The following is a 22,993-nucleotide window of genomic DNA, read 5'->3' on the forward strand; positions in this document are numbered from 1 at the left end:
TCAGTCGACTGATTTTGTCTATCAGTCGACCGAAGCATAGTTATTTGTTACCGTTGCTATAATGGTTAGTTGATCAGTCGATCAAAAATTTTAACTAGTCGACTGATCTGCCTTTTTCACTTTGACGACTAGTTTTTGACTGCTTTGTTTTTTAGGCTATAATTACTCCTCAAGCCTTAGTTTTTAACTAGAGTTTTATAAGATAGTTTTGGGCAGTTTGTTTTACATTTTTGTAGATCAAAGTTTGTTTATGTGAAGAGAGTTTCACAAGAGAAGGATCTCAACTTCATTTTGAGGGTTTCAACCTCAAATATCTACATCTCTTGTTTGGAGAAGTTTTCTAAACTCTTCATCTAGCTTTTTAATACTTTGTTTCTCATATATTTATGCTAGATTGATTTGAGTTTATTTTTGTTGTACTTATTGATTACACACACCCACACACCCACTTGAGCTTTAGTATTTCACATTAAGTATATTTGGGTTGTGAGAGTGATTTATTGAGTGAGCTTAATTTCATTCTCATCTTGTTTAGAGAATAAATTATTTATCTGCACTTTGTAGGCTGTCAAAAAATCATAATAGATAGTTGATCCCCATCAAAACACCGATGATGGAAGTTACAATCTGACGACTTCCAGAATGCTACAATTTGAAGACTTTCACGTAGATCGCTGAAGGTTACAATCTGACGACCTTCACGATAACAGATGAGAGCTCTAGTTTAACAGCCTTCATAATCAACATCGAGAGTTATAATCTGACGACTCTTGCATATCAAAGAGCTAAAGTAAAGATTACAAAATGACGATCTTTGCAAAATTTTGATAGAAAGAGACTACAAATCGACGGTCTCTTCAAATCAAGACGTGGAAGTCCTCCCCGCGTACCAGCATCAAGATGCGCCACGTTCATGGCCACGAACGCAGCTCAACGCAGCTCATACCGCAGCTCAACGCAACTCCAACCGCTGCTCAACGCAGCTCCAAACGCTGCCCAACGCAGCTCTATACCGCTGCCCAACGCAGCTCCAAGCGCTGCCAGACACAACTCTATACCGCTGCCCAACGCAGCTCTATACCGCTGCTCAACGCAGCTCCAACCGCTGCCCAACGCAGCTCCAAGCGCTGCCAGACGCAACTCTATACCGCTACCCAACACAGCTCCAATCGATGCCCAACGCGGCTCTATACCGCTGCCAGACGCAGCTTTAATCACTGCCAGACGCAGTTCCATAACACTGCGAAACGCATCTTCAAACATCAAAGAACGCAGCTCCATGTCGCTGCAGAACGCAACTTCCAAATTGCTGTAAATACAGCTCAGATCCGTTGCCAAACGCAGCTCTTAAATCACTGCAAATGAGCTTCCAAACGCTGCGTTCGAGCTTCCAGATGCTGCGTTCAAGCTTTTAGGCATTGCGTTTGGACACAGAATTCATGCCAGAACGCGGGCCTGCGTTTGACTCGTTCAAACACGAGCTGAACGGTTCCAAAACCGTTTCCCTAGATCTGAGGGGATCACAACTCCACTCAGTAGTGATTTAAGGGGCGGTTACATCCCATTAGCCCCACTTAGGAGCGAATTAAGGAGGTGGTTACACCCCTTAATCCCCTATAAATAACTGAAAATCAATTCAGTTCAGGGTTGGGTCTGTTAGAACTTCTTGGCTCGTAAACAGGATCCTTAGAGCATTTCTGGAGCTTTGAAGATCGGCAACAAGATCTTCTTCATCCTTGGCTTATAACCGACTTTCGGTTAAATCAACTCTTTCATAGAGTTTCAAACTCGTTCAGAGTTCTCTATAACGTCAAATCGTGAGGAGAAGACCACGTTCCAGTGAAACAAGACATCGGATCGTCAACGAGAAGCAAACTCGACGCGAGCATTCGAGGGAGGCATCTCATCGCCACCGTGAAGAACCTAGATTTAAACAAAGGGGAGAATCCAGATAATTCTTCTCTCTTTTGTAATCAGGAAATCCAATTGTAACTAAGATTAAAGGAATACAAGTCAATTTTCTTTCATTTCTTTTACTGCAAATTTTTCCACAAACACACTTATTGTGAAAACACGTTGTAATACACAAAGACTCTTAGAGGAGTGGTTGGGAGAGACCAAGGTCAATTCTAAGAGGAGTGACTTGGTTGTAAAAGCCTAGAGAGATGTAGTAATTCCAAACACTTGAGAAAGGTGACACAGGTAGGCCAACACTTAGAGGAGTGTATTGTGGGACTGACAATGTGTGATTGTAAAAGTTTTTAGTGAGCTTTGAAATCCGTTTGTGTAGTATTTGTGATTAGCGGAGAATCTCATCGATGTGAGGAGCGGGGACGTAGGTCAAAGGTTGACCAAACTTCGTGATTATATCATTGTGTTTGTGATTGTTTTGGTGCACTACTTATCTTTATATCTTGTGCATGTTTATATCGCCTATTATTTTATTGCTTATCCTTGCATATATCATTGAATATTATATTTGCTAGGATATTGCATTAGAAGTTTTATTTTAGCATCGTAATCAGATTAGATTAGCAATAACCCTATTCACCCCCTCTCTAGGGTACTTTCAATAATGAGGTGAAAGAAGAAACTTAAGCAAAAGTTTCATAATAAAGAATTTTTTTTCATGAATACTTAAATCACATCAACATTATGCACTCATTTTTGAATCAACATACTTTAATTTTCCGAAGTCTTTTTTAAAAAATGTATCATTTGTAGCTGGTTTTTCCATAATAATTCACAACTACATATTATAACCATTTTTAAGACTTGACAAATTGACAATATACTATAACTTATACAATTAAACTTGTTTCAAAATAATAAGAAGAAATAAAATAACTTTAATTATCATATTTGTAAAATAATTGTATAGTACATGAACATAGAAAATTCATTTCACATACCTATTGCTTAATGTAAAACTTTATGTAAATGAAAGAACATCATTTCACAATTCCATTATAAGACTGTAAAACCACATGAAAATATGAACCACGTTTCAAATTTCTACTATATAAAATTAGTATGTGAAAATTGAAACCTCATTTCCCTATTATACTTGAAATGGAAAGAAAACTACATGAAAATATAATGTGATCTGATGTGTGTATATAGCATCTTTTTCCATATTAATCGTCTAAATTTCCTAAGTGATTAAAAATTAGTTTCTCTACTTAGAGCCTAGAGGCTAAATGAAATTGAGAAAAAATTTTATCATCTTTTAACAGTTTTGGGTGCAACCAACAATTATATCCATATCCATTTAAATTCAAAACTCTAAAAAAAAAAACTTCACTACAATACAAGATATTGGTAAAAGATTATGATAGATGAGACTTGAAAATACTTATTTTGAGCTGATCTTTTTGGATTTTGGTCTTTATTTTGGTTGATTTAGTAATTCATTATTTTTGATTAATCACTGTCCAACTGTGGTTAAAATTTTGGTAAATGTAACAAATAACAATTTCAAGTATTTCAAAGATTTGTGGCAAATATGAAAGGGTTGGGGGATTAATTGAAATATGAAAGATCTAAGGGGCTAATATGGAAAAAACACTTAAACAAAAATATTGACAAAAGCAAATAAAGTGTAACTCCTAGCGTAGTAAAAAAAAAAAAAAAAAATCAACCGAGCGCTTCAATAATAACAAGACGACGATGGAGAAGCAGCAAAAGAGAGAGCTTTATCAATGCGGTAGAGGCAAAAGCCTACACCCTCTCTCTCTACCTCTACTTATTTCACGTTAGGTTTCTATAAATAGCAAAGTGAGCTGCCCTCTCTTTCTCCACTATACAAAACCTTTCCTCCTTCATCTCTCCTTCTTCTTTCTTTTGAGAAATTTCTGAATTAAGCTCTGAAAAAAAAATTGAATTTTTAATGGGGAGAGGGAGAGTTGAGCTGAAGAGGATCGAGAACAAGATCAACAGGCAAGTGACCTTCGCGAAGAGAAGGAACGGACTCCTCAAGAAGGCCTACGAGCTCTCCGTGCTCTGCGATGCCGAGGTTGCCCTCATCATCTTCTCCAACCGTGGAAAGCTCTATGAGTTCTGCAGCAGCTCTAGGTATTATTATCTTATGTTGCATAAAATCCATCATCAAAAGTTGCTTTTTGTGGGTAATTTAATTTCTTGATTTTTTTTCCCACCCAATTTACACGTTTTGTTTGTGTTTTGTTTAATTGACGGTTCAGTGACAGTTAGTTTATTCTTGTTTTTGGATCTTCAATTTTCTTTGAGTTTTTAGTTTTTATTTATTTATTTATTGGGATAAAACCTCAGCCAGGCCTAGATCGATCGATCTTTTGCTTTTCAAGTCCCTTCAATAAAAATAAAATGGAGCAACAATCGATTATAATAGCTTCTTTGGCAAAGAACCATCATAAAAGGTTCTCCGTCTGCTGATCTAGTTCTACAATTTTAAGGTATAATAAAGGTAGTAGATCGAGTTGATTTTTATTTTTCCTTTCAAATTTCGATCGATCCAGTTTAATAAGATTATCAAGAAATAGTGCTGGAGTTGTTGTATTCTTTTTCGGTTTTCTTGAGGTTAGATCATTGGAAATCCCTGAAGAAGTTTTTATGGTTTAATATTGTCTTTGTTCTTTCTAGTTTGAGATTTATGACGATAAGTTTATAATAATTTTGGATCTTCAACCTTATTTAGATTTTAGTTTTTTTGGTGGGATAAATTCTAAGATGGGATGTTACTTTTCTGAGTCATTCAATTCAAAGAAAGCATAGAAAAAATTAATTCACTCTAGTCCCTTTATTTGATTTTGGCATTGATCTAGTCCTAAATTTCAAAGAAAGCTAGTAAACTTAGTACTTCGTCCTTTTTTTTCTTTCAGATTTTGACGGATGCAAGAATTTTGTGGATCTTTTTGCTGATTTATTTTTTTCTTTATCATAATTGTATGTGTTTCATGTTTGATGTTTAGCATAAACATGTCTTTTATACTTAATTTTTTAAAACAATTATAGATCAACAGGTTTCCAAAGTTTAATTGTTGAGATGTTTCTAGATTTTTTTATTTAAATTTACATTTTTTTCTTTTTTGGGATAAAATTTATGCGGGATAAGATCCTTCAGTTCTTAAGTACTTAAATTCTAAGAAACTAAATTAAAAATAAAATAGCTTTTTCTGTCCTTTTTCTTCTTGAGCTCCCAGGGTTTCTTTTATAATTGATTTAATTCTATCTCCTCCCAAGATCTAGGTCAGTTTCAATATTTCACGTAGTCTAATTGATCGTCATTGACGTTATTATTATTATTATGTGATTTTTTAATTCTTATATGAAATATCAATGTAGTTTTCTTTTCCTCCCTCTACTTATTGTATTTTTCTATTTGTGTCATTTTGATGTTTAGTGATAACATATTTATATTCTTAATATCTTCTTTATTCTAGTTTTGTAGTTTTTTTTTATAAACTCTTAGCTGGATCCAGGATCTCTTTTTCTTTTCTGAAAGTCCATAAATTCAAAGAAATAATAGAAATAATCATAGAATAGCTTCTTTGGCCATTTAGCTCTTTGAACTTCTAGGGTTTTCTTCTTAAAACTTAATCTACTCCTCTTACATATATTGTTAAGATTTTCTAGACTCTTCTATTTATGGAACCCTTTGTAGATTTTGATTTTGGCGTCAAACCCCCCCTTCTCTTTTTAAACAAGTACCATTTAATCTTTGGGGGTGTTTGGTTCACCCATTTTGTAGAAAAGTTTTAGGAAAAGAGCTGACAATGGCAATTAGCCTCAAGAAATTATATAATAACTTCAAAGCCTTGTATTATATCATTCGATATTTTTTTCTTAAAAAAAAAGTAAAATTGCAAATAGTTTGTTTTGTTATGGACCTTTGTAGCAAAAGAGAGCAAATAACGCTCTTTCCTTGCTTCAATTTTGAATCATGGATTTCATTAATTTATTTAGCTTTTTTTCTCTTTTTTGAGAAATCTAAGGTTGGGATTTGTGTTTCCCACAGTCCACTGTGTCCAAATATGCTTCCATATGATTCATATTTGATCTCTTAGTTAAAAACCTAGCAGGCAATGTTTTGCTTGGGGGCCTTGGTCGTCTCTAGTACTTGACAATCTGAGATATTTTTTGGTTTCTGTTCCATCAAAAAGCTAGGTTTTGTAGGAGATGTCACTCTCGCAATCAATTGAGTTGAACTTTCATAGCAAAAGCTTTATAAATTTTGAATTGTCATTATTTTGTAACTTTCATTAATTCTTATGAGATTTTGGTTTTTACCAATCATGATTATTATTAGGACTTCAAAGTAGATTAAGATGAACCCAGTTTTCTTTATTAGTTTTTTTTAAATTGCTTTTGTTGATTAGGGTTTAATGGCCCACCTTCCACATTTCTTCATCATCTCTTTTGTCATGTTCATTCTCCCATTTCAACCTTCCTCATATTTTAGAAAACCTAGGGTTCCTTTGAGCTTTTATTTTATGCACATCCTTTTATCCATCCAAAATCATAGCTTGTCTTTGATATTTCTCAATCTTAAGTTTAGGATTTGTGTTTAAGAATTTATGAAATGGATTTGTTTGTATAATCGATCCAAAATTTCCCGCTTTGATCAATATATTACCTTTATAGAGTCTTTAGAGAACTAGGTAGTAGTTATTGTTCTTCTAAAATAAAAAAAGATGATTATCTCATACTAAACTTTAATTTTCACTTACTGTATATATTCAACTACAAAATACTTCACAACATTTTGAGTTTTATGCAAAAAATGTGCGATCACTGTACTTTGAAGTTACTAGAAATTTGTTCTGTTTGTTCTTTTCAAAAAAGAAAAAAATTGTATCCTAAATTGTAAATAATGTTAATTTAGTTATGTTTATCTTTTGTCCTTTGTAAAGTTCTAGGTTGGTATTTGTGCTTCTTCATATCCAGAGATCCATTGTGTACTTTATAGAGTCTCCAGGACAATACATCTAGGTTATGTCCTTTGGTTGGTCTTGAGTAGTCCAAGTGTGCATTGTCTCACCAAGAAGTTAGGGTTTCTATGAGGTGTCAACCTAATTAATTACCAATTCTTTTCCATCACATTGATTGACATAACATTTTACATCATAGTTTATCAAGTGAAGTGTGTTTCATTAAATTTTGGCTGCAAGATTCCTTTCCATTCTTTTTTGGTTTTTGTGATGTGTCTGTATTGACATCTGCCCATTTTCACACTAAACACCTTCATCTTTCAATATATAACACTAGTCTAAAAAGACATTTTTGCACAATTATTACTAATGTATTCTATTTGCTCAAATAAAACGTATTAATCTCTTTATAATAGTTGCTAGACAAATCATTGTGATTTGCGCATGATCAACTTCATTATTGTAAATTTTTGCAAAGATGATAATTCTAGGATATGTTTTTTGTTTCGCTCTTTTGTTTGTACCATTCCTGCCGATAATTGATTTTTCTCGGGCAAATTAGATCTTCACTTTTTCTTTTAGTTATTTCTCTTGGTCAATTGAAATTTAAATGGTTGCTCCTTGGTTGTTTGCCTTAAAATCCATAATCTGCATCTTTTGCCTCTCTTTTTCCTTTCTGTTGATATCTGTTTTTCATAAATGAGTTTCCATAACAATCTATTCTCTTGTCTAGACTTATTGTGGATAGCAATTTTTACCCACTGTATCTCATATGTTATTCATCTGTATATTTTGCCAAATCTTCTACAGAACTAGAATAATCTTACATAGTTGGCCATTTCAAAGGAAAGAGACCTTGAGAATGATAACGATTATCATGTCAATATAATAATAATAATTATTATTATTATACGAATAGCTTTCGTAGAAAGTGAATAACTCACTTTCTCAAAGTATGACGGTCTAATATCCTATTGCCGATCTAGCATTGTACTCTTAAAAAAAAAGAGAAAAGAAGAAGAAGATTTGATAGCTTATAAATAGTCGGATGTATACTGCTCCACTGGCCATGCAAATTTTCTCTCATATTCGCGGCCACACAATAATTATACAGTTAAGTTCTAACTACATAACCATATCAATAAATAAACTGGAACCAAAAGACTAAAATGCATGTAGTTTGCTAAAACAAAAGATTCCATTTCTTTTCAGTTTCTCTGATTATGAAGAAGAAACTCTTATATCTTTTGAAAAAGAAAATTGAGATTGCACCTTAAATTGGATGGAAAAACTATTGGTGGGGCTATAACAGATTCTTTTCTTTTACAATATCTCTACTTTAAAATGTATGTAATTTTACATCTAGATATGTAACATCATATTCGTGTTAGAATATTAGACTATAACCCTTAACCTCCGCAACAACTTCTGAGTTTTGGTATAGTGGAAGGTACTTTAATATGTTATCAAAGCAACCTTAGTTGTCATTATGTAAAATAACCTAGGTTTTGATCGACACATCAAACTGGTTCTCAACCTAGGTAAAATAACCTAGGTTTTGATCGACACATCAAACTGGTTCTCAACCTACAAGAACATGTTAGAATATAAAAATTATAACTCTCAACTATCATTGTGATTTTGAAGCTAAGTGTGATAAATGCAGAGCAATGGAGGAGAAAAAGTCATGTTTCTTCATTAATATAATAGTCTTTATATACATTATAAATAGAGATTGTTTTATTATCCTACCCAATGTGGAACTAAAGTAGTCTACATATGTACAGTATTTAAAACCAACCCCCTTTCAAAATTACAATTAGGTTGACCAATGATAGTTTGCCAAGAAGAAATAGATGTCATTGTATAGTTTGCATCTTGGTGAATAGGTTTGCTACTTGGAGATTGGTGTTCACATAGGGAAGAGAGGTAGTGCTAGAAAATAGTGATGACAAGTGAAATGGTAATCTATCTCAGTATGCCTTGTGTGCTCATGGAAGACTTGGCTGCTAGCAATTTTGATTGCACTCATGTTATCGCAATGTAGAGGAGTCACTATTGTGGAGGGGCTCACAAGTCGAGGAGAAGTCGTGGTAACTAGACAATCTCTATAATGGTGGATACCATGGCTTGATACTTAGATTCATCACTAGAGCGAGAAAGAACATCTTGTTTCTTTGATTTTCAGGAGATCAGGAAGTCGCCTAGAAATATTCAATAGCCAATGGTGGATCGTCGATCTGTATTGTTGCCTGCCCAATCTACATCGCTTAGAAACTAAGGGTGAGCGATGAGGATGCTGAGAAGAATAGTGCTCTAGACGTGGCTTCACGTAGGTAGCATAGCATGCGGAGTAGTGCGGATTGATGAGAAGAGTAGGTGCAACGACGAACTAGCCGAGGACACAAACAACATGAGAGATATTAGGTCTAGCAATTGTGAGATAAAACAGGTTCCCTATGAGGTGTCTATACTATGTGGCATCAGGTAGTAGGTCACCATCGTTAGCTTTGAGCTTCATGTTTAATTCTAGGGATGTCTAAGCTGGTTTGGTATCTGTTCGTTATGCATGGGTGATGATGTTAGTGGCAAAATTTTGCTAGGATAGATGATAGCCACGAGGAGTCTGAATGATCTTTGGCCCGAGGAAGTAATGTAAGTTGTCTAGATCTTTCATCTCAAACTCTCGTTGGATATAAGATTTAATTTTGGTGACGGTTGATGGATTGTTACCTATGTTGATCACATCATCAACGTAGAGGAGTAGGATTATGCGATGTCCATCAGAAGAGCAAATGAACATGGCTGGATCATTCTCGCTAGGAAGGATGCTGACTGGTTGCATAACCATGTGAATGGAGCAAACCATGTGCAAGGTGCCTATTTGAGGCTATAAAAGGCTTGTCGTAGGTGGCAGATGAGATCCTTGGATTGAGGGAGTCTAGGAGGTAGAGTCATGTAGATGTCTTCAGTGAGGTTGTTGTGCAAGAATACATTTTTAACATCCATTTAGTACAGGGGTCATTGTCAGACAATAGCGACAGCAAGTAGTGTGTGAATAGTGATCATTTTGGTAATGGGAGCAAAGGCCTCCTCACAGTCCACTCTATATTGTTGTGTAATGCCTCAAGCAACTAATCAAGCCTTCTGTCACTTAATAGTTTAGTCTGTTGTAGTCTTGACTTTGTATGTCCACTTGTAACTAATTGGGGTCTTTCCCGGAGGAAGAGGGGTGAGTTCCCGTGTGTGAGCTTGTTGGAGACTTATAAGTTCATCTTTCATTGCATGTTACCACTCTGGATATTTAACTGCATCATGGTAAGAGTTCGGTTTCATAGAATCTGACATCATCATAATTGTAGTGTGAAAGGCAATGGAGGTGAAATTAGGGTCACAGTATTTGGTTGGTGATTGGTGATTTCGTGAGGGGTATCTTGGCTCAGGTGTGGCTTCAATGATGGGTGGTTTAGACAATGAGTTTAACGGGGAGGATGATTAATCTGTTACAGCAAGAGTGGGGCTAGGACTGGCCACTTGCTTGGTGAGAGGACTATCTCCTGGACTTAGCTCTAAATTGGGGATTTATGAGAGAGGTGTTATTGTAGTTTTTGGTGTGTCAAGGTCGAGGAATATGAGATTTGTGGGAGCGAATGGGGGCGAAGGTACTAGTGGACAGGGTAGAGCATTGTATGGGAGGTGTTTAAAAAGGTTAAATGTGGGGAGGCGATCAGAGCAAGGATCATATCAACGATAGCTTTTGTGATAGAGGCTATATCCAAGGAAGACACAAATGACAGAGTGAGGTAAAAGTTTGTTGTGTTCTGAAGGTGGGAGTTGGACAAAGCATATACAGTCGAAGACCTGAAGGCGGTGATGTGTGACACCCCCACTTTAGTCTCACATAGACTAGTATGAAGAATTGTTAGTGGTTTAAATAGAGAAATGCCCAATGTCTAAGAATAACTAGTGCTAGTATTTAGCAGTGGGCTTTAGCCAACATCAAGTTGCTCTTGGTGAGTCCCACAGTTTGCACGCGATAATGGTCCGTGGGCCCGGGGTATGACAAATAGTATCAGAGCAGTTGTCAGTCAGAAGTGTGGAGCTAAGTGCTATACGGGGCTAAGTACTACACCGCATGGATACTGTAGGAGCCACCTTTAGAGCCCGTAGGAGTCACTTCTAGAGTCCACATCATCTGACAATGATACATGAATGTGCCAATTATCATGTCGTGACGACAAGAACGTCGTCTTGTAAGGTAGGGTGATTGTGACACGCTCACTTTAGTCCCACATAGATTAGTGTGAAGAAATATTAGTGGCTTAAATAGAGAAGCCCAAGGCCCAAGAACAACTAGTACTAACATTTTGGTAGTGGAATTAAGCCAACAACGAGTTGTCATCGGTGGTCCTACAGCTTGCACGCGCCATGGGCCCTGGCGTGACAAAATAGTATCAGAGTTGTTGCCAGTTGGAAGTGTGGTGCTAAGTGCTCTACGGCGTTAAGCGCTACACCGCGTGGATGCGGTAAGAGCCACATCTAGAGCCTATAAGAGCTACCTCTAGAATCCACATCGCTTGACAAGTGATACTGGGATGTGCCAATTATCATGTCGTGACGATGAGGACGTCATCTTTATAAGGTGGGGTGATTATAATACCCCCACTTTAGTCTCACATGGACTAGTATGAAGAATTGTTAGTAGTTTAAATAAAAAAAACCCAATGCACAAGAATAACTAGTGCTAGCATTTTAGCATTGGACTTTAGCCAACATCAAGTTACTCTTGTTGGGTCCCACAGCTTGGCCAACGGGCCTGGGGCCCGGGCGTGACATGATGAGTGGTGTAGTTGCTGGAAGGATGTGGCCTTTGAGTGTGGATGAGGGAGTGTGGTTAATGAGGTAGACACTTATGAGGATGGCTTATGCCTAGAATTGAACGGATACAAATATAGATAGGAGTAAGGATTTGGTGGTTTCTAGATGTACCAGTGACCCCTTTCTGCTTCACTATTTTGTTGATGAGCATATGGGTAGGAGAATTAAGGGAGGGTTCCTTGATAGGCTAAGAATTCGGTTAAGCGACAAGATGTATATTCCCCCTGGGTTGGAACATAGGGTTTTGATGTGTGAGGAGAATTCTGTCAGGATCATGGTTGCATAATTTTTATAGATTTCATAGGAATCAGATTTGTTTTTCATCAAATAGATTCATGTAAAGAGAGAGTATTCATCGATAAATATTATGCAGTAGCTATTGTTACCACAATATGGGTGTGGAGATAGCCCCCAATTATCAGTGTAAATTAGTTCAAAAGGTGCGAATATGATTTTATTGCTTATTTAAAAAGGTAGGGCCAAGTGTTTTGCCAACTTGCAGTTAGTACATGGAGACAATACATTAGTAGAAAATGTTCCTAGTTTGCCAATTGAGGAGAGGGTACAAAGATGAGATAGAGATAGATCACTGAGGTGACGATGCTAGAGATTGCAAGTGGTTTGTTTAGAGTTAAGAAGGTGGATGACAAAGGCTGTAGAAGTGGGGAGAGTGAGCTTGTCCATGTAGTATAGGTCACCAAGATCATGTTCAGCAAACAGTTTGTCCTGTGCCAGGATACTACATGACACAAGAGGATGCAGTGAATGTAGCAGTATAATTTTGTAAAGTAATCTGTCAGGCATAAAAAAGATTCATTGTAACATTAGATACATGGTGTACATTATGGGCTATGAAGTGGAAGGTATTGTTGAGGTGACCGATAGAGTCACGGGTAATCATGTGCCATCGACTGTGTGGACCATGGCGGTGGGGGGAAGTGGTGTTTGATTGTTGAGGTGTATGTGGTGACATTAGGTGATGTGTGGTACCCATATCTAAAACCTGAGTGAGTGGCATATCACGTAGCAACCAAACCTGTGGTTGGTGAGAAAGCTCATGGATGTAGTGCATGCAGTAGATCGGTGTAAGATGATGATGCGAATGTGGATGGAGTCTTGGTGATGGCCACCTGAGGCAATGTGGAGGGTGGTACAGTGGGGGATGTTGTAGCTAGTCTTTCTTGACACTTGTCCATAGAGCGTCCTCAGAGCTTACAAAAGTCAAAACATAGCCTATGGGAGGAGTTAGGGCCAGATTGTTGCTATCTAGCTAGCGAGGGATGTGGTCGATGTGGGGGACCATAATGGGGTGCTGGGCGGGAGGTGACCTGGATAGAGCTCGAGCTAATAGGAAGAGTGGTTAGGTGAAGGCGCGTCTCCTCAACTTGTAACTCTATGACAACCTTCTCGAGAGTACATCTAGGTGACCGATAAATTAGTTGGCTATGAACAGATTCGAACTTTGGTTGGATTTTTATCAGAAACTAAAAAAGACATTACTGATCTTTGTTATTGAGGTGGATGGTTCTAGAAGACATTAGGAAGGGGTGTTTCGAGGGGTGTGAGTTATTCCCAAAGGTCAAAGATGTGGGTGTGGAATTTGTAGATAGACTGATCATCTTCTGTGACTGTGGAGATCTTCTGGTATAGTTGGAACTCCCATGCATCATCTGACTGGGTATAGAATCACTATAAGTATTTCTAGAGGGATATGGTAGAGTCAAACCGTGCAAGTTAAAGTCGGATGGAGGGTGAGAAGGGCTGCACAATTGCTACAATAGCTCGATCTTTAGCAAGGGTCAAAGTCATTAGGGTGGACTCATATGAGGAGAGGGTAGTAGAATCCTTGGTAGGATCATCAGTAGTGGATAGTTGAGTTGGGGCTTTTGAGGTGCCGTCGATATGTCCTCAAAGGCCACGACTATGAAGGACGACACTTAGAGAGTAGGACTAGAGGCGGTAATTATCACCATCGAGTTTGATGTCAATAGATTATTGATGAAAGTGCATTTTTTGCGTTGTCATGTTGGTAAAATAAGATTCGATTGATTGAAGAAATTGGTGATACCAGTGTTTAGATGGGGAAGTTAGGTCAAATCAGGTCTGTGATAACTTTTAGTTTAGGATTGGTGGCGCAGGACATGTGGTGGCACAGTTTTGGCTCTATTGTTCGATCCTTAGTATAGAGTTGGCACGCCTAGTGCATCGATAGTGCGTTCGTGTGGACGAGTGGTCGACGCTGGGTGCGCTTTGGTCGGCACTAGATGCTCTATGGTTGAGTAGGTGTTGTTGTGCGATCGACGCTAAGTGCGTTGTGGTCGAGTGGCTGCGGTTTTGGCTCAACTGGGTCAAGCAGTGGTGTGGATCTAGCAAGTGTGGTCAAGTGGAGCATCTAGCAATGTCAAGTGGTAGTGTGACTCTAGGTCGGGTTGTCGAGCGATGTCGACGTGGGCGAGTGGATCGTGTTGTGGATGAGTAGTGGTACGGTCATGCCGACAAGACGTCATAGTGGGCAAGCGTGTGTGGATCTGTTCGAGCGGGTCAAATGTTGGTGCAGATCTAGTGGGCATGGTTGAGCGGTTGGCCGCATGGTGGTCGAGCCATCAAGTAGCATGGATGTTGTGGTCTAGCAGGACATCGAGTGACTAGTTGAGGTGTTGAGCGGTGTGGGTGTGGGGCTTGGAGATAGCCAATGGCGTGTGGTAGCTAGAGTTTACTATGCAAGGAGGTAGTGCATGATCATGAAGATCTCGTAGTTATGAGAATCTCGTGATTTTGAGGTTTTGTAATCACGAGAGGGATGTGTTATTTGTGTGGAGGCCACACTGTAAGGGTTTTGGGATTGTAAGGCTGAGATTTTGAGGGGAGAGTTGGTTGGATTGTTCTGATACCATGATAAATGCAGAGCGATGGAGAAGAAAAGGATATGTTTCTTCATTAATATGATAGTCTTTATATACAATGTAAATAGAGATTGTTTTACTATCCTACCCAATGTGGGACTAAAGTAGTCTACATATGTACAATATTTAGCAAAGAGTAGGTAAAAGGACTTTATTCTCAATTAGCTCCACCTTGAGCCTTTACACATGCTCACAAAGTCCTAAAGCAAAGACAACATAGGAAAACTCGTTGAATCATGAGATCTAATAAAAATTTGGTCGTTCACCCTTCTGGGCCTTTATAGTTAAGTTTATATATGCTTTCATCAATGACACTGGAACTCAATTTAGAGACTACAACTTCATTTGGAACTCCATAATCCCCCAACAAAGTCAAAGTGTTCTTTATGGATTCTCCTTAAGAGAAAGCTTAATACTAAGGTGAACCTTAACAAAAAGGTGGACCGGGGATACAACTTGCTCATTTTGTAATGAAGCCCCTGAAAGTGATGATCACCTTTTCCACAACTGCCCCTATGTGAATCTGGTATGTGGTTTTTTCCTACCATTCCAATAGACATCTCGCCTACTTCACGAGTTCAACTTTATTATAGAGTCCAATGGGTCAGTTTTGGGAAGAAAAGAAGATAGACATATGTAGGTTGTTCTATTTCCATTCCTATGTTGGTGTTTATGGAGGACAAGAAACAATCTGATATGCAGAGATACAAAACTCTTCCCCCATGTCTTAGCATCTAATATCTCCCACTTCATCATGTTATGGACATGTAACCTTACATCCAAGAGAGTTGCCACTATTCATAGAGTGGTGACTGAGAAGGGTTTACCCTAGTTACTACTACAGGATGACTTCTCTTTCCACGACATGGCTGGAGTGAGTGACAACTTCTGAAGAAGATAATTTAGTACAAACTATCTTTTGTAATTATTAACTTTCAACACTGCCGTATCATTTTTTTGGATGTGTTGTATATATGAGCTTGGTGTAAGCTCCTATTTATATAACCTTTGTATAAGCTCCAACTTTGGATACTCTCTCATTAATACTTTTCTTGAACTGCTATAGTCTGAGTCCTCCTCTTCATCTTTTTTTACCCACTACAATAGGTGATGGCTATGGTCCTCTCCCTATTCTTTGGTGGAGATTATTTGTTTGAACACATAGGCTATTGAATTCAAGGTTAGGATAGGTTTTGGGGTTGTTAATGATATATAAACAGAGCATCTCACCCTGTTTCTTTCGGTCAAAAAAAAAAAGATAGAATAGGCTGTTGGGATTATGCGTTCATTCTTTATAACTTCTATGTAGTTCGTTAAGTTATCTCTAATGGATTTTCTTGATTTGTTTAAATTCAATCCTTTTAAAGCTAAAAAAACCTAACGTCATAAACCATCCTTGAAATTCGAAGTTATGGACTTCTCGAGCTACAATATTGTAACACATGCTATCAATTTTATCTATTTGCTATGAATCATCGTCATATTTTTCTAATTTAGAAAATGAAGCATATTAAGTTGTGCTCATGGATTTCTCTGATGAGAACAATCAGTTCATGTTGATGAGTTTTTTTGTGAACTCAGACCCTTCTAGCTCTGGTTGAAGTTCAGATATAACTAATAACTATAACTATATCATGTGTTTATCAACTCTTGTAGATTTACTCTTCTTGTATAAATCTTTCCAGAGGTTACATATTCTCTCATTTAAAGCATGGCCACTGATTCTAATTTGACTTTGTGTTTGCATTTGTAGCATGCTGAAAACACTTGAGAGATACCAAAAGTGCAGTTATGGAGCGCCAGATACCAGTGTACAAATAAGGGAGAGCCAGGTACAATATAGACTACATCTTCCAGTAATTAAATAATCAAATTTAATTTTATATTACTTGTTTTCTGATTTTGGAATTTTATTATGTGTGCATGTGAACTAATTAAGATTGGAATTATTTTAACAAGTTTTGTTTGTGAAAATATTAATAGTCCAATAAAAATACCTTAGGAATAGTAAGTGAAACTAAGTGATACTACAGAGGGTGCTTTCACAATTAACCATTTTAAGTATAAGAAGTCCCCAGTAGGATGGAGCCCTCTTCCTACGCCTATTGATTTTTAGGAATGTTAGAATTAATATAAAACTATAATTCTTGATCCTCACCATAAGTTCTGAGTTTTGTTGTAATAGTTAAGAGAACTAAATTAAGATGGTAACAGAGCTACCCAAGTTCAAATCCCACCGGCCATAAATTAAATTCAGATTTTTTAAAAATTAACACCGTTATGTGAGTCCATGTTTCGACCCATAAAAAACATAACTTTAGAGTTTTCGTGTAATGATTAGGGGAACTAAATTTAAGATTTTTTTCCTTATTTTTTGTTATTTTTTATTTTTTCCTTTTTATATATATTTCTATTTTTTATTTTTTCATATTTTTTCATATTTTATTTTTTTCTTTTTTAAGTTATTTTGTTATTTTTTATTTTTTTTATTTTTTTTATTTTTCTTTTTTTCTTTTTTCTATTTTTTTATTTTTTAACCTGCAGGGAAATATTAGAATTAATATAAAACTATAATCCTTGATCTTTACCATAACTTTAGAGTTTTTGTGTAATGGTTAAAGAACTTTATTTAAGATGGTATCTGCATGAGTCCAAGTTTTGACCCATAAAAAAGGACGCTCAACCTGCGGGCGCATTGTTAGAATTAATACAAAAGTATAAGCCTCGATAATTAACATAACTTCAGAGTCTTGATCTAATGGTTAGATGACCTAATTTAAGAGCCCCTGATGATTTTTATATAGTCCCTGAAGATTAACATAAGTTTAATTAGAAAAATGTTGTATTCAATTGTAAAAATATACACCAGTTACATAACTAATCACTATGCTAGCGTGATAAGAATCTGCTGTCTTATTAATGTATAAAATAAGCCAATTTTTAAATGTTTAAAATTTAGCTTTTCTTACATTCATCAGTTATTATGTCCTAGCTATATTCTAGACTCTTATGACATTTAGAAATTAGGATATGAGAAACCATGAAATATCCTAGGATGGACTTATTTATGATGTATTCCGTAATGAAAGAGTCTAATGGAAAAATTATCACTAACTTTACTATTTAATTATATATGACATTATATGTGTAGTTCTTGATTTTATTATGTATTTCGTATTTTGTAGTTATGCAGAGCATTAAAGATATATGATTTTTCTAACATTAAAAACATATGATTCCTTGATGCAAAAATTACAACGAGCTTTACTATTTAGCTAATATGACATTATATGATGTAGTTGTTGATCTTGATTATGTACATAACTGAAAGATATAGGACAAATGAATTCTATTATAAAACAAACCTACATACAGCTGAGTAATCTGAGTTCAAATATTAGAAAGAACATTGAAAATGGTTTGGTGCAAATATGGTTCTGATCTCTATTTTTTACAAGAAACATGAGAAGCAAACCAAAGATCCGCAGAGAAAATGCTCTTGATATGGTAGACATTGTTATACACAGTATAATGTCTGATTGTCTATGCTCCTGATCAGGAACTCTGGATGATCATTCTTATGTTACTTGAATTGTTCCTTTATTCATATCTTCTATTAAAAATATTTAAGTGGCCCTGTTCAATTGTTTGTTGCTATTCATCACAAAACTTTACAATAATTACACGTACTAACAAGTCAAAAAATGTTTTGTCAAATAAAGATTACTCTTTCAGTAATTTTTTTTCTAATTATACTAGAATATTAAGAGTAAACTAGGTTTTCTTTGAAGGAGTTATAAGATCAAGAGTGACACTAAATCCCACAATATGTAGGGAACCAACCCCTAAAATTTTCCCCTTTAATATTATACCTTTATTCCTAGCTTGATAAACTGCCTAAATTATTTCTCTAAATTATGCTAACTGAAGTAAGCAAAAGTTATATTTCTCATATCACTCATCTCAGTAAAAAAAGAAAAATAAAGAATTTTCTCACATTAAACATAAACATTGATTAAATATATGTTAAGTATAATGTATCAAAGGATTATATGCATGCTATCATGTCTAGCTGTGCAACATTTTTTGCAATGTATGTTGTGTCGCATAATACTCATCTTCATTCCTAGTTAGTAGCTAAAGCAAAATGGAGAGAGAAAAGAATTCTGAAGACACCCTGCAACAAGAGTCAAATTTTATAGTTTGTATAACATTGGTAAAACAGGTGATTAATCTGTAATGGTTCCTTGAAGCAGACAATGAAGATTTACAGGCTAATAACCATTTAATAATTAATTGTGGATTAGGATCGAAGACCATGCAATAGTTTATGACCAATCTTAGTTTCTAATAAATAATTAAGATATCTTAAATCATTGACTTTCGACAATATCGGACTTAGTTCTGACCATTCTGAGAGATTATACATGGAAACCTATTGACCCTGATATATAATACCTATTATTGACTCTTAAACTGTCTACTAATTAATCTTTGGTCTTCAGATGCTGCAGAGTAGTCATCAAGAGTACTTGAGACTCAAAGCGCGTGTTGAAGCTTTACAACGCTCACAAAGGTGAATTGCCTATCGAATGCTATTGTTTAAGGTTTCAATTGTACCTCTACTTCTAAAACTATATACTGATACTGCTATTATTTTTCTATCATTGATAATAATACAAAATCTAGGAACCTTCTTGGTGAAGATCTTGGTCCATTGAGCAGCAAGGAGCTTGAGCAACTTGAAAGACAGCTTGATTCGTCACTGAAGCAAATTAGATCAACACGGGTATTGAGTTTATTTTATAAAAAGTTTTTACACAAAATACTGTTATACATATAACTCTAAAATTGATAAAGATTAATGCTTCTACTTACTTTTACAGACACAATACATGCTCGACCAGCTTGCTGATCTTCAAAGAAGGGTATGATTAGTTATAAAATAAACATATTTTTTAGAGTCTCCATGTTTTGAAGTATTTATCTCCTATTTGACAGGAACAAATGCTTTGTGAGGCTAATAGGAGTCTGAGAAAACGGGTATGTTGGTTTTTCTTGGCTTCAATTTAATCGCAGATGAGGTGTAAACTTCTAATCATAGATGAGAGTTAACCCGTATTAAGAGAAGTCTGAAGCTCACTATCATTTGATTATAGAAGCGTCATTATTTTTCTTTCTCCTGAGAAAATATAGAATCTTACATGATAATATGAAAAGTATTAAAGCTTCTTAAGACAACCCCAGAAAATAGGACATAACGTCATGCTATGTTGGTAGTCTATATCATCTTGGCAAAGGATACACTGCATCCTTGGTTACAGAAAAACCTTATTGTTGTATAACCAATAATATTCATATCTTTTTTCTATGAGCTTGATAAAAGATACATTGGTTTGCATGAATTATATTAAACATTATAATTGTGGGATCTGCTGTAGGAAAGTTATCAATGGGATTGTAAGATTTCTCTAGGTACAATAAAAAAATGTAGAGAATTTGAAGTTTTTTATCTTCAAGTGCTGTGAAACTTGAGAAATTTCAGAACAGAAATGAAGTTCAATAGAACAGTTAAATTTCATACAGGCCCTGAAAGCATTTTCGCTCATTTCTCCGCTCCTAATAATGACTCTCATTTACTTATCCGTCATAATACAACGCGTACCGATTCAGAGAGATAAACAAGTTCTACTTTTATGTTGTTTAGGCTTTTGTTTCTTGTCAAGACAAAATTAAGCAAATGTTAATTGAATAATCTCAGTATGTGCAGTTGGAAGAAAGCAGCCAGGCTAATCAACAACAAGTATGGGAGGATGCCAATGCAATGGGATACAATAGACAGCCAAATCAACCACACGGAGATCAATTCTTCCATCCCCTTGAGTGCCAACCCACTTTACAAATTGGGTATGCTTCCAATTTAACATCTTAAGTAGAAATGCCTATTTGTTAAATTATATTTTGTCGACATGCATGACAGCCTAGAACAAGGATTGAGGATGGGCCCCTTGTACTATCCCCAACTAAGGATAGAACCCCAACAGTTCTATTGTTGCAGATAACCCTAAGTGAATTTTTTAGCTTTTTTATCCTCACAAGTTCTATTTGTCAAAAAAAAAAAACAAATTTCTCTTTTTCCTAAGGGTAAAAGAGTCAAAAAAAACTTACCTAGAGAGTCTATCTGCTACAACAGAACTATGGGGGACCCATCCGCAATTGGATGAAACTACATGTGGTCTATCCACAATTAAACCCTAGAGACAAAGTGGGAAAAAATTAATATGAATTGTTATTTATCTTCTTATGAACAGTCATCCTGATTAGTTTCTTTTTTTTTTTTTTTGATGTGTGTGTGTGTACAGTTTTTGTGGCTTAACTAATGCAACTAACTAGAGGTGTTAACATCTATTATTAATAATCAATAGTTAGTTTCAGGATTTATAATGTCAAATTTCTTATTTTTCAGGTTTCAGCCTGATCAAATGCCCGGCCCCAGCGTGAGCAATTACATGCCTGGATGGCTGGCATGAATAAACTTCTTAGTTATTCATTCTCTGATAAAAGGGAAAACTAAAAGACGATAATTTTCTTGCGTAGAACAATCATAATGCAAGTATCCTCTGTGAAAATCTACCCATTTGTTTTGTGTGTCGCCTGTTCATGTATGAACTGCATAAGTATCTTCCTATTATTTGAATGTAGCCATAAAACTCGAACTTTGTAATGCATATGTTGTTGTATCTAGTGTCTAGCGTCTTGTATCTTAAGTTCATGGCCTCTCTCTTCCCTTAAGTAATTACCCTCTCATATTTAGGGAAATATATTCTTCAATCTCTAAGGACTAATATTACAAGCAAATGGAGAAAATTAATTACTAGACACTTAAAAGAGGACAATATTATGAAGAAGGTTTTACCACCCATGTACTTCATTTTTTTCAACGGAAGATATATCGATTAATGTTTGATACTTATAAACTTCATAATCGCAGTGACCCTTTCCAAACCCTAATTCAGTTCTCTTATGCTTTTCTAGAACTTTGTTAATTCTGTAAGTTTCCTATTTCTTTCACGGATGACCGTAACTTACACATAAATTATTTAATGCAATGATCGTAAGAGTCGGGTAGACCCCGTTAACAAGTTTATGAACAAAGATTATGGCATTGCTCATTCTACAAGGGAAAAGATCCCTGTAGATCATTTGTCTGCCACTAGGGAAAAAAAAGGCTCAGCTCATCAATCTAAGCTCAGTGCTGACAGTATATCACGAACAAAAAATCATACAGATTGATGACAGTAAAGGACCATATTGGTCATAAAGTGGATGGTACTTAATTTGCTAGAGTGAATGAAAAGTGATAAGAGGTTTCTCTCTGTTTCTTTAATACTTTAACAATGATACGTTCATTTTGTTGTTTTTCAATAGATCGGATTCTTGATACAAACTTTTAAAACATTAAATTTCCTAGATACTAATAGCATCAAAATAACAATGTCAAGCTAGTCACTGAAAATGTGTGTGAAAAATTAAATCTTTGGTCCTAACTATTCATTCTTCTGCTCATGTAAACAAGGGTAAGTTGTCGAAAACCTCCTTAATTTATATAGCTTTAACTTAGTAGCACTTATCATCATTGTTTAACTCATTTATTGGCACATACACCCCTCAGTTTAATTATAAGGGAGAGGGGGTTGTTCACATCTTATTCTTCTCAAAATGAAGGGGGAAAAAAAGTTAGGAGCGATGAGCACTACTAAAAAAATATGTGAGGTTGATGAAAGCATAGATGATGGGGATTATTCGCAATTTACCATAAGAATACTCAGTCAACTTAGTTAATACGAATACACATTTTTAAGAACATATGAACTGTTTTCACTTGTAACTCATTTACTAAAGAATATCAAAATTCTCGAACTTCAAGTCACTGCTCCTAATAAAAACATTTTATTTTCCCGTCACTTTTTGGATGCGCTTGTTCGATCGGCAAAACCATTCGACCTGGTTAAGTCCTTGACCATGTTAAGATTAGTCCAATAGAGTTGGTCCAATCCAAAACCTTTGAAGGAGAGAAAATGAAGTAAACGAGTCGATTTTGACTAAGTTTATACTAAAAACTAAGTTTAGTTCCCTAGCAAGGTTAGCACTCTTTGTGTTAGGAATTATATATTACATAAATCTAACCGTCTAGGTTAAATAACCTAGTCATGAGTGGCAATCCCGTAATAACCTAACAAATCCATGTCTAAGTATTACCTATCGAAAGCCAAAAAAAAAAAGACAATTTCAATCAATTAACCG

The 22,993-nt window shown here is 35.7% G+C and overlaps 1 protein-coding gene across 2 annotated transcripts; it reads left to right on the plus strand.

Annotated features, from left to right (window-relative positions):
* Positions 3,709-21,456, plus strand: LOC109837305 (agamous-like MADS-box protein AGL9 homolog). 2 transcript variants are annotated; one of them, XM_020405492.1, is made up of 8 exons: positions 3,709-4,074; positions 16,443-16,521; positions 19,195-19,265; positions 19,379-19,478; positions 19,576-19,617; positions 19,691-19,732; positions 20,451-20,596; positions 21,156-21,456. In XM_020405492.1, the coding sequence occupies exons 1-8, from the start codon at positions 3,890-3,892 to the stop codon at positions 21,217-21,219; spliced, it is 729 nt and encodes a 242-aa protein (XP_020261081.1). In that variant the 5' UTR covers positions 3,709-3,889; the 3' UTR covers positions 21,220-21,456. The 2 variants fall into 2 exon arrangements, with proteins under 2 accessions (XP_020261081.1, XP_020261082.1); XM_020405493.1 differs by having other exon boundaries at positions 3,712-4,074; positions 20,460-20,596.

This window comes from Asparagus officinalis, chromosome 4, assembly GCF_001876935.1.
Source record: "Asparagus officinalis chromosome 4, Aspof.V1, whole genome shotgun sequence".
Taxonomy (NCBI): domain Eukaryota; kingdom Viridiplantae; phylum Streptophyta; class Magnoliopsida; order Asparagales; family Asparagaceae; genus Asparagus; species Asparagus officinalis.

Coding starts and splice junctions, on each gene's coding strand:
- LOC109837305 (XM_020405492.1), top strand. CDS start 3,890: ATGGGGAGAGGGAGAGTTGAGCTGAAGAGGATCGAGAACAAGATCAAC. Junction 19,479..19,575: donor AGCAAATTAGATCAACACGG/GTATTGAGTTTA, acceptor TTACTTTTACAG/ACACAATACATGCTCGACCA. Junction 19,733..20,450: donor ATAGGAGTCTGAGAAAACGG/GTATGTTGGTTT, acceptor GAATAATCTCAG/TATGTGCAGTTGGAAGAAAG.